Below are 13,037 nucleotides of genomic sequence, written 5' to 3'. Positions count from 1 at the left end.
TTTAATAGGGTCATTCTGATTGTTGTCAGTTATCTCTTGGCATTCTAAAATCCTTGCTGGCACTGCCCACAGTTTATCATAAACTTTTGGAATACGTCGTTTGACAATGCTGATTGCCATGAGATCGGGTCGATACAATTTACGCAAACGGTTATACTCAATGATAGCGTTTGCATTAGCCTTTACCGAAGCTGGATCATAATTAATGATATGCAAACCTTCAATATTAGTTACGCGCGATAAAGCAACGTAAATTTGCCCGACGATGAAAATAGTTGATCCAACTTCTACGAGAGCGTGTTTCAAACTAAGACCTTGACTTTTATGAATGGTCATACCGTAACTGAGACATATGGGAAACTGCTTTCTCACAACAAACGCTCGATCCATAATTTCGAATTTAACGCTGGAACGTTCCAAACAGTATTCCAACCCCGATGACAATATTACCTGAATACTTTCAACATCACCACTTGTTCCATGTCGATTAACAGAAACAATTTTGCAGATTGTACCATTCACGAGGCCCAAAGTCACATCAATGTTTCTCCGTATCATTATTCGTGCCCCAATTTTCACAATTATATCTTTAGCTAATCCGGCTGTTTTGGAGCTACCTTCATCATCTGTGCATAAACTTTTAGTTACTTTTTTATTGAGATAAGCTGGACAATCTACAGTATCCTGTGCAACGAGATGTATCTCCTCCGAAGGAATTCGATTTAACATTGCTGCATTGAGCGCATCACATTGATTAATCTTCGGGAGTAAACAAACTGTATCTTGGGGGAGCTTGCACATATAATCACATAACTCAGATAAACGACCCTCGATATTTTCAGCTTTGAACTGTAATTTCCGAGACTCCAGAATTTTCGTATCCGAATCTGTAACCGCGCCTACGCGAATTCTAGACAACATATCCCTGTACATAGTATCGTCTTTCTGGCGCATGTTAATTCTTAGCTCGTCATAGCAGAATAATTCCGTCCATAAATCGAAAGATCCCATCGCCCCGATGAATTTTTCAATTTTATCGGTTGACAACTTAACAAACACCGGATCTTCGTGTACAGGTGGAAGCTGTAACAAATCTCCAAATATAAGTACATGTTTTCGACCAAACCAACCATCTTCGGTATCTTGAGTATTGCATATTCCTGTTAACCGTAAATTAATGTACATGAGGGTCACGTTGGAAATCATAGACACTTCGTCAATGATTATCAGAGCCACATTTTTTAATTCAGTTCGCAACAATTTAAGAGCCGCATCAGATAGCTCTCTATACTTGGCAGTATGACCATGTTCAACTGGTAATTGAAGAAAACTATGTACAGTTAAACCATTGATATTGAATGCAGCTATTCCAGTAGGAGCAGTAACTGCGGTATCCTTTTGAAGATGTTTCTTAATCCACGCTCGTATGGTTTTTATTAGAAAACTTTTTCCGGTGCCTCCCTCTCCGCTTACATAAAGTCGGAGAATCTCATCATCTGAAAAGACAGCTTTTGTGACGCGGTCAAATATACGTTTTTGATCTGAATTTAATTCTGCTACCATCTGTGTAATATCTTCAACATCTATCATGTTAAGACCATCTTTATAATCCTTTACAGCTTTTTCTACTTCAATGGGAACGCATTCCAATACATCATTATTATCAAAAGATTCATCTTTGTTGTTAGGACTATCTTTCAATAATAATCTGTCTACATCTTCATTGACATACTGTATTGCTTGCTGAATTTCTTCGATTTTATCGTGATACTTAAGTGCATCGGCCAATTCAATCTGCATTGATGAAAATGCTTCCGCATAAGTATCTTGATTGTTTCGCAGATCAGCGATATCCCGCCACGCTTTAAATAACAAAAGCAATGTATAATAATAACGTTCTGGCTCGGTCTTAACGTTATACATGTAATGATTTATAAGACATGCCCGGGAACGTTTTTTCAAAAATGTCGATGGACCAATTTCATAAACCTCCGAGATTGTTTTCGGTTTTATTTTGGTGACATCATACCACCTGGCAAAATCATAAAGATTGATGGATTCCAATGCTGCAGGTCGGTTTGGGTAATATGTGTCGATAACGGAAGGATAAAATAAATCTGTTGATTCAGGATCAAGTGATTCAATATCTTTACGACTTTTTAATTTCCGCTTTCTAATAATACTGACGTCCAACCATTTGATAGTAGTTTTTGGATCAGTCCCCCACAACGAATGCCCAAGAATACTATCGGCTGCTTCGAGCGCACCGCATTCGCGATGGCTCAATAAACGCATAGCCCAATTCCAAAGACAACTGACTAAAGATTTCGAGGAATTAATAATGTCGAATGGACCTTGGAAATTACTTTTTTCCGCTTTCGAAACATATTTCGTGACATACGCCGTTAAAACAGTAGATTGTTCACCAATGAATTGAATATCCATATTTCCTTCCCACGCACAAAGTATGGCTGGATTGTAATCATTTATATTAGCTTCAGCCTTACCACGCGGTAGATCATACAATCGACTTCGCGATTTAAGTTTTTTTCTACCAGCGATGGAAACAGCAACATCGCGCAGTTGAATAGTTTGGGTTAAAGGACGCGGATGACCAAATTTGCAGCGTCGAGAAAATCCGGTTTTTGTTTTTTTACTTCGTAAACAATAACTATTGTGAATGTGCTTCTGATGTGCATTAACCCGTCGATATAGATCGGGTGAAACATTTTTATCAGGCATCCTACATGTGACATACTTCATTATGAATGAAGTTATTTCATCGCGTGATGACTTACCAATAACCGGAGCGTCCTTAACCCAAAGCAATAAGTGAAAATGTGGTGCGCCCCTTGTTTGATACTCGAGGCGCCAAAAATAATGTTCAATTTTACCCAGAGGTTCAGCAGATGAAGTAATGAAATCTAGCATACCTTTGAATTTAATATTCATAAACCGTGATGTCGATATTGGGTCGTTGACAACGAGTTCCATCGGATTAACTTTTTCACTGGCCGGAATATAATTAACCTCACGGAGATATTCGAATAAATCGTCCCACAGCCATTCACTTGGACTAATGGTCAAAAACCAAGTGGCAGGGCCGTATTCGCGCGTCATTGCTTTTAAATTACTCCTCGGTATTTTCCAAAATTGTTCAGTATTACGCAACCTAGAATATATTGAATTCAAGTTGGACTCAAGTTGGTCCTTCGACAGTTGATCCAAATAACTAGCTGCTGTATACTTTACTTTGGGATTCGTTATATTCAGTTTGTGAAATATTCCAGCATTAAGCTGGCGTTTATAGTTATCATTTAAAGCATAAAAAAGATATTGAATGTCTGACCGATATTGAGGATGCTTGGACATGAACCGAGATTTCCAATACTCGAAATGTAAAAGACGTACAGATCTTTTTTGATTTTGACCGTTTGTCCCATACGGATGTAAATGGGGAAAACATTGGCAATCCAAATCAGGAAGACGTTTGTCCAACGGAAGTTCGTTAACTTTTAACATTTGATAAAGATCCGTTGCGGTTTCGTTAATCCTTTTTTCGTGTATTGGACAAATAGTATAGGGATGATAAAAACTGTCCGATTGTGACTTCTGAGTCAATATAGCTCTTTTCTGTTCATTTCGTTTCAAATCAGTGTTCAGTTTTTGCTTATTGTCTAAATCAGTATTAATTTTTATCTTATCATTTGGAATAGAACAATTTACTGTATCTTCATCTTCTTCAAACTCAACATCACAAATATCTTTCGATAATAAGTCGTCGGCGCATGTTGGTAATTTTATTTTTGAATAAAGAGGATTGTTTTCTTTCAGCCATTGCAATGCTTTTAATACTTTGTTTTTATCTACCAATCGTTCCCATACTACTTTAGATTTTGTTGGGATACCACGAACTAATATATATAGCTCGTGATTAAGATTAATAGGTTCGGTGTCCGGACAAATTTTTTTCAACGTTTCCTCCAATGGTAAAGGTAAAATGAAATTATTACCAACAGCTTTTGGAATCATATGCTTCTGCGGTAACTTCTTGTTCATGACGGTACCTAATCTTCGAACAACTTGAAAAGCTTTGGCTCGTTGGATCAATATTTTCTCAAACATATTGAGCCCTGATATAACTGGAGGTACTTTAGGACTGTCGAGACCATTAAGAATGCAAGCGGAAGGTACTATATCTATTTTTAATTTGGCATCACAACTACGGCAAATATAATTTTCTTCCTGAACTGTTTCACATTTACCGAGGAATTCCAACAAATGATCCCAAGTTTTACCATATTTCAAGGTCTTGGACACCTTTATATTTAGAATAGTAGCTTTGGTACAAAGTTTTTCACACGATATACATGCATACCGTGGTAAATCCATGGTACGCTTGGCCAAAGCTTTAAATGCTAACTTGTATTGAGACCTTATCTCAGTTTCATTGAGATTGATTTCTACGGCATCCGCTATCAAACCTTGTGCTTTCTGCTCAGCTTGATCAGATATTTTCCGGAGCGATTCGATATCGCTGTTGTTCAATTTCTCATCCAAATCAAGTAATTTTTTGTAAAAGCATATCAGATGATGCACCAATCGTTTGATCCGTCGTATTGTCGGAAAATGTGGCGATAATATTTGTACTGACAAAAACTTGGATGAACAGGTTTTTGGATCAATGTAACAGCCATGAGAATGACCGAGTTTCTCATTATTGGTTTTGTTGGAACATTTCCTAGCTTCTTCAATGAACTCGACAACTTTGGATAATTTACATTTGGTTAATTTTCGGTAAAAAACATTCAAATTTTGCAATATTTCAATATCACAATCATTTGTTTTACACAAATGGCTACAGTTCCACGATCTGTGAGATTTCTTTTTCGCTGTTATCAGTGGTAACACGTTAATAGCCTTACCTTCTGAATTCATAATAATAGGCTCTGATCGGTTTAAAGGATTATAAGCAGTTTCTGCAAAATAAGCCTCTGTTGAGGCGCTATGCATCCTTTGACCGCATAATATTTGGATGTATTCTTCATCGTTCGATACCGGGCAATCGGCAACACGTGAAAGACACACTTCGGCTTTAGCTCTAGCAGATCTAAGCGATCTGTTCATTGCAATGACAAACGTTTGTCTCGTAAGGAAGGCCCATTTGACTAACCGCTCAGCCTCAAGTCGACAATCTACAAGTGACGACAAGTCTAATTTTTTGGCAATATTTTGGATGTACCTCTCCTTCGTAAACTTTGTTCTAATACAACGGTTTTCTCGAATGAATTTGCAATATTTTTGAACAATTGTAGTAGCGGTTTGCATTCGAAACCTACGTTCGATACATTTATGATCTTTCATTATTCGACCTGTACTTGTAACTTTGTTAATTTTACGATGCTTTTTTTTACGCGGAATAATTTTACACGTTAATGGGAAGTTTGTTTTCGATTCAATCAATAAATCAGATTTCATTTCAGAATCTTTGCCCACCAAAGATGTAGGCTCATTAAGAGTTAATTTACCTAGCGGTATACTTTCGCACAGTTTATTCGCACAAATATTTTTTAATGGCACTTCCTTGCCATTGTGTTCTCCAGATTTCGGAACTAATATTTTTTGTTCGCCTTCGGTGTCTAATGATAACGATGTTATCAAATGTATTAGATCTTCTTCTTGATCGATATTATTTATGGAAATGCTACTATTTTCAATTAATTGTAGCTCCTCTATGCGCTGATTGTGACCTACGGGATTGTTCTCAATAGTCAAATATGGAAAATGCTCTATAATTTTAGTATCCCGAATTTTCAACAAATGTTCGCGAAATTTTGTACAATCGTATCTAACATTTTCTGGGTTCATTCCGTAGAATATCGATGTAGCGAATGCCATTGCAAATAATCCACAATCACGACCATTCGGTTGAAGGTCAACTTTCGGAAAGATAATGGAGCTGGATTCATCCAAATCGTAATAAGGGAACAATCTTTGTAAATAAATTTTATGATATCGATTCAACGTTTTCGATCCCATAGAATCAAAAATAAATATTTTTACCGTATCGAAATAGCTGCAAACCCAATGTCCTCCTATATGAGTTTCTCCATTTTTAATATTTAGTTCCTCACAGCTGAATAAAATTTGAATATGTCTTTTATTCGGTGCGACAGGCTGTATCTGATCCGGAAAATAAAGTTTCCATGGTGGTCGCTGTTCAAATTCTGAATTTGATGCTATTTTCAATAACTGACCATACTCTTCAATATGATCGTCATTGAGCAATGAACCATCGGCAATTAAACGAGTTTGACGAATATCAAAGGATTCTCGATTGTCATTTGGAGGTGTTATAACCTCATCGCTAATAACAACTACTTCATCGTTATTATTAACGACATGCTGAGATATGATAGCTTGTTGAATAGACAGTCTTCGACCTGCTCGATATTTTTTTTGTCTTACAGCAGCATCTTTTCGTCTTTTCAACGCCTTCAAGGTCTGTTGATCGTCATCGATATTTAAATCACTGTTATTGAGCTTCTGTTGATTAGTCGCTTTTTTGATTTTCAATCGAAAATTTTGCGCATATTGACGATTTTTCCGTTTTCCCTGTACAATTTTCAGAGATGGAATAACAGTTGTGTTAGTAATATCGACCGGAAAATGTAGTATTTCTTGAGACAGAAAAATTTTCAACAAATGCGCACGCATACCAGGCTGGTAGTATCTAACATTTTCCGGCTTTAATTCGTAAAGCAGCGATACTGCGAACGCTATAGCATAAAGTGCACAATCATTATTATTCGGTTGAATGTCGACAATGGGAAACAGAACCGATTCCGGATTATTAAAATCATAAAACGGGAATAAGCGATTCAGGTAAGTCTTATGATCTCTGTGAAGAGTATGAGCTCCACTAGAATTGTAAATGAAAATGTTTTTCGTATCATAATAACTACATACCCAATGACCGCATTGAGGTTCTTTACCATCAACCGTAATAAGCTCGCTGCAACTATACAATATCTGTATATGCTTTTTTTTTGGATCAACAGGAAGTATTTGCTCCGGAAGATAGAGACGAAATTGCGGTTGCATTTCGAAAATAGATTGAGATGACTTTTTCAATATTCTTGCAAATTCATCAATATGATCATCATCTAACCATTCGCCTTCGTTTATGCAACGTTTTAGATGATCGGAATATTTACACAATGTTTCATTCATCTTGAACGAAAAATGCAATCAAAGTGTAACTTGATTGATCGACAAAAGACGTCAGGCGCCGTGTAGCGCAATCAGCACGGTTAGTGCTCAATAAATAAACGACTCGCGCTGTAAGCGCGACTATCGCGCAATAGCGCGTAATAGTTTAATAAAAAAAATAATAAAAATAAAAATGGGAAAATAGGAAAAAGGAAAGAAGGAATAAATATTTGCGTAACGTCACGCAAATTGGAAATCTGTAAAAAAAAACATTAAAAATGAACAATTTTAGAAAGAACCACTTGTTCAATTCAAATGAGGATGGCAAATTACAAACTTTGGTATTTTTTCAAATTGTGAAGGTTTTTATAGATAGAAATATTCTACTACCCAATCTTAAAATGAATTTATTATATTCATTGATTCTAAAAATATTTGAAATTATTAAACTGCTAATCGAAATAATGTCATGTTTTTCGATGTTCCTGTTACTGTTGAAGGGCTACTCAACATTTTTCGGTACTACTTAAATTTCAACGAAATGTTTACTATAAATTTTGTAAGATTATATCGAGAACGAGAATTTCCAGGGTATGGGGCAATTCCAAGTTGAAGCAAAACTTCAGGAAAATTTCAACTTGCACAGAGTAGAAAAGTGAAATTTCGTGCAAGTGTGATGAAAAAGATTGTTCATGTTGTCGGTACTGCTTCATACTCTAGTCAGTTTCAATGCACCTGACTTTATTTTGTTCCTGTAAAGATTTACGAATTTGCCGGCAGATAACTACCTCTGAATTTCATTACTATAATTTTGCATGTGAAAAGGAGGATGAAAGGAAAGAAAACTATGCAATGAATTCCTGGAGGATTCACTCAAGGGCAAAAATAAAATGTGGGGTATCAAATCGGCTAAAAAATGTGGATTTTACTTTAGAAAGTATTGACGAAAATTGATGGTCACAGAAGTTTGGAATTAGATTATTAATGTAATTGTAATTAATTAAAATTAATGTTCCAAATCGGTTGTTGTAATTGTGTTTTTAGTTCATGCAATATTGCATTTAGTAAAATTATCATTTGCTTGTCACGTGTGAAGCAGCTATTTATCTTTGAAAATTCATAAAAATTATCTCTCTTCAAATATCATTTAAAATAACTGCAATAATTGCGACTTTTTAATACTTTTTAATATACTTCTCGAACGATATTACGATTCATTTTTCGATCTGTAACAAAAAGACATTAAATATTGATACGTGATGACAATTTTTTTTTTTTCGAAACATTTTTTATTCTTCATTATTGAAGTCGCGTAAACGCAGCTTCGGATTACTCTTATCTCTTTTGTGCAATGTACATTTTAACAGGTTTCGTACTCGTACGAACGAAGATTTTTTCGCTCCTCAATTTCTCTTTTATAACACTTCGCCGGATAAGTTTTAAGGAGAGAAATGAAATTGAGATAAATAAATTTACGTAAAGGCAAAACTTAGATATAGTTCAGTATTTTTTGCATCGTCCTCTGGTTCAAATGTATAAAAATGAAACAAACAAACAAAACGAATAAATAAACCTTCGAGTGCATATGGATGATGCAACAAGTGTGCACTCAAAGGAGTAAATGCAACGATTGAATGGAGAATAATAACTTGATACGGTGCAAGTTGTAAGCATCATTTTTCAAGTACCGTTCTGAATCCACCGTCATTTGGGTAATAAATAATTGAAGAAAAATCAATCTTGCAATTGGAACCCAGCTTCCCCACGAGACAATAATGAAGCTCAATAATCGAAAACTGTTGCTCTCCGATCATATTCTCCAACGTGCAATACAACCTCGATTTAAAATAAACATTCTGATTACTAATGAATTGAATATTTAAATTGAATAGAATATACAATCAGATTCATAGAGAAATCATGGCATTAAATTGAAAAACAGAAAATGTTAATTATATTCGTAATAGTCAACAAAGTATGGAGAATTTCGTATTTACACATACGTATATTACCGCCAACTTCAGTTTTTCAGTTTATTTTGTTTCCAGTGGGTTACAGATGTAACAAAAGGTAAAAATTCGAGTATATTCAAACTGTTACCCTCTCGCAACGATATTGCTTTCGTAGAGAAATGATATTCGATATATCCTGATAGTAGTGTCTGAAGAGTGTCGGTGTTCGTGTTCGTATCGATTATTACAGGCAATTTCGTTACGTTCAATTCAACTGTCAATTGAGATTATCAACTTAAATCAATATTTTCAATCAATATATTATAGATCAATGTTAAATCCCAACTGAAATTCTATAGTACATGTGAAGAAATATTTTTCAATATCATTCATTTTCATTATTACACAACTGTAATAGTTATTATGAAGTTCTCATTTTTGAGCGCTTGTAACACTCGTAAAAATTGGTTATGTTTGTAACATTTTTTCTCCCATAAATAAAAATTGGTTATGTTTGTAACATTTTTTCTCCCATAGTAAAAGAGCTCTCGATTAAGTAGATGGCAGAGAAAAAAGGGTAGGATTTGTTTCAACGTTATCGATATTCAATGAAAAATGCATGTGAATTTAATATGACTTGACCATTCGTCTGGGTCTAAATCATCATCACCCATACTCGTCGTAACTTACGTTCAAATGAACGGACTAACTTGGAAGATGCTCGAATTCATAAAGAAAGGGTAGGATACGTTTTTGTTGGAAATTAATAAAACAGTACGAGAAGTTTTTCAATATCATTTATTTTTATTATTACACTACTCTTCTAGTTATTATTAAATTCTCATTTTTTAGCGCTTGTAACACTCGTAGAAATTGGTTATTCTTGCCACATTTTTTCTCCCACAGTAAAAGAGCTGTGAATTAAGTAAGTGGCAGAGAAAAAAGGGAAGGATTCGTTTCAACGTCATCATCGATACTTGATCATTCATCTGGGTTCAAATCATCACCCATACTCGTCGTGCCTTACGTTGAAATGAATGGACTAACTTGGAGGACGCTCAAATTCATTAGAAAAGGGTAGAATACGTTTTAGTTGGAGATAAAACAGTACGAGGAAAGTAATAGAAATATTTGTGATCCAACGACCGAGTGCGGGATTCGTGATTCCAACGTGTTGAGCCCAATGTCGTATTGTGAATATGAGAGGTCGAACTCGATAATCGATCTCACCATAACAACACAATAATTCCGCCATGTGTACTGCCACCCTTAAAAGAAAAATTTGTGTTTAGTGAAATCCAGCAAGTGTGAATTTAGGTTTTTTATACTTTAATTATAGTAGATTATTCACTTGAACCTCTTGAAGGAGTCAAAAAAAAACCCCAGATATTGAATTGGCGAATTCCTGTCCCATTCCTTCTAAAATTTTTTTCATTGATAAAGTTCTTATTATTAAGTACTGATAATGCAACTTTGCCATCACATACAAACAATACAAAAATCAACTTTTTATGAATTAATGAAAAAACAGCGTTATTCGATAACGTTATCATATACCAGGAAAGTTGCTGAAAAGAGCTAGGTTCGTTAACGATTTCGCTAGTTTTACATTTGAAAAAAAAAACTGTAAAATTGAATATTGACTCACCCATTAGACGTTGAAAGATTTCACTCAAGTCTTGTGGGTGGTCTTTGATCGAATTTTATGATTGAAACATGAGCTTGTGTAATAATATTCACTTGACGTTTGAAATACCAGGAATAAAATATTATATCGATTCAGCGATAATCTCCAGAAATTTCTTTGACTGCAGTTTGTCATCATGCGATATCATAAATTTACTATGAAACACAGATTGACTCGATGATGTATTTTTCAAAGATAACCAAAACCAAATTACAATATTAACACACCAATTTGTACAGTATATACATAATGAGTGAAAATTTAATAATTGAATTTGTACGAGGATGGTTCGAGTTATTCTTGTCTCCATCTGTCAAGGATTTTCCAAAGGGCATGTAATTTTCTTATTATACGGTACAACATGATTGTTTGCTAGATCAGGAGAAAAAGTAGAAAGAAGAAAAAATAGAAGTTGAAAGAACTATCAAGTAGTATAAAAAATTTGGGATCACAAAAACGAGACCACTAGCACTGCAGATCAAAGTGAATAAGAACTTCCTTTCGTTAAACATTCTTTCGACATTTCAACGCTTTTTTTCCAAAGCATTTTTGTTGCCTGAAAATGAAGCTCTGAAGTCAAAATTACACATAATCCCTTGAAATTTAACAGGTACATTCCATTATTAACACTACGCAATGTTTACCTGATTGTGACACATCATTGCGGATTAAAAAATGACAGTCAATGTTTTTTTCTTTTACATTCGAAACTATAGATAATAAGATTTTCCAATTTTTATCTTTTATTCATTAATTCCCGTGTTCTTCATGGGAATTTTTAGAATTGTTTGATTGAAAATCAGAGATAGCTTCATCCATCAAAAGTATTATAACTTATAGACCATCTTGATAATTCCAAACAAATAAATACTCTTATGTATATACACGTCAGTAATAAATAAAATAAGAGATGCTTAAACATCATCCAAAAATGAATTGTAAAATCTAGAAAAAGAATCTTATCCCAGAAGTCTTCTTCCATAACATTTTGATAGACCAGAATGGATTGATTGAAAGATGCATGATCAGAAGAATATGGAAAAATACAGAAAGCATGATGATTCCTTACTTCATTTGCAATTCAATGCCATCACTGTCAAGAAGATCAGGATTGCCAGTCATGAAGGAAGTGAGAGTTTTGAGAGTAACTTCCAGGAGAGCTGTATCGTCGAGGCTTTTCTTCAAAAGTTGAATAGGAGTTTGATACGCTCCTTCTTTGCCTGCGTAGACTCGACGGGCAATATCTTTGTCAAGCTCAGTTTGAAGCCTTTCGAGCACTTGAATGAGGTCCTCGTAGTTATCATTTTCCAAAGCTGTTTTGATTTCCAAACATATTACAGTAACGTTTTCGACATCGGTCAGAGCCAGGTCTTTTATGATATTGGTCACATCTACGCCCATGATAGAAAAAAAATGACAGCATGAGATCTTTTTGTTTGAAAATTCCTGACTTTTTACGAAGTAATGGAAAATTCTTGTGTTTCAATAAGTGGAAGTTCAACAATACTTGTACTTCGAATTGTTTGATTGCATCCTCGATCACTTCCTCAGCTGACATCGCGAAATCCTCGATATTTTCGCGCACAACATCATCATAAGTCTCTTGCTTTATCACACGAACCATTGTTTGGTTATTTCAATTGGTTTTTCCACAAATACACTCAAGATATTGGACTGTCACCATATAAAGACAGAAAAGTGATCTGTCCTCTCATGTTGGCCTCGTCAAAGTCTGTCAGTGACTCTACCAATACACCGAGTCAATGCACATGGTCATAAACACCGAACGAGGTTATACGATGGTATGGTGGGGACGAACACGATCGGATTCGTTTTAGGCTCGCTACACATGATCGATAATATTGCACAATAAGTTTGTATGGTGTGAGTGCGCCATAAATTAAAGATCGCTCAAACTTCTGTTCAATGACTACGTTAACACGGCCCTCTTATTCCGGTTTAGTTATATCAATATAGATATGCAAAATGCATATCTGTCGATATATATATATAAATATACCCGTCTGTATATACAAAACCAGAATAAGAGGGCCGTGTAAACGTAGTCATCGATTGCGCAATACTACATCTACACGTTCAATAATATTGTGCAATATATTGCGCAATATTATTGACCGTGTGTAACAGGCCTTAGGCGTTTTAGGACAGTCACCGGCCGAATAGAA

At 35.1% G+C, this 13,037-nt stretch overlaps 1 protein-coding gene across 2 annotated transcripts; it reads right to left on the bottom strand.

The window, feature by feature from the left end:
- Nucleotides 1-9,996: 9,996 nt before the first annotated feature.
- On the bottom strand, nucleotides 9,997-12,785 carry LOC122406217 (speckle targeted PIP5K1A-regulated poly(A) polymerase-like). Of its 2 annotated transcripts, XR_006259936.1 has the most exons (3): nucleotides 12,359-12,785; nucleotides 11,921-12,242; nucleotides 9,997-10,432 (listed from the first exon to the last, which is right to left on the bottom strand). XR_006259936.1 is itself a non-coding variant. In XM_043411524.1 (2 exons), the coding sequence occupies exons 1-2, from the start codon at nucleotides 12,250-12,252 to the stop codon at nucleotides 10,207-10,209; spliced, it is 558 nt and encodes a 185-aa protein (XP_043267459.1). In that variant the 5' UTR covers nucleotides 12,253-12,785; the 3' UTR covers nucleotides 9,997-10,206. The 2 variants fall into 2 exon arrangements, 1 of the variants encoding a protein (XP_043267459.1); XM_043411524.1 differs by having other exon boundaries at nucleotides 11,921-12,785.
- Between the last annotated feature and the right edge of the window lie 252 nt (nucleotides 12,786-13,037).

Source organism: Venturia canescens, chromosome 2, assembly GCF_019457755.1.
Source record: "Venturia canescens isolate UGA chromosome 2, ASM1945775v1, whole genome shotgun sequence".
Taxonomy (NCBI): Eukaryota; Metazoa; Arthropoda; class Insecta; order Hymenoptera; family Ichneumonidae; genus Venturia; species Venturia canescens.
Note: the sequence above shows the minus strand (reverse complement) of the source record. Positions and strands in the feature narration are given on the sequence as shown.

Coding starts and splice junctions, on each gene's coding strand:
- LOC122406217 (XM_043411524.1), bottom strand. CDS start 12,252: ATGGGCGTAGATGTGACCAATATCATAAAAGACCTGGCTCTGACCGAT. Junction 10,433..11,920: donor GGCATTGAATTGCAAATGAA/GTAAGGAATCAT, acceptor TTTTCTTTTAAG/GGTGGCAGTACACATGGCGG.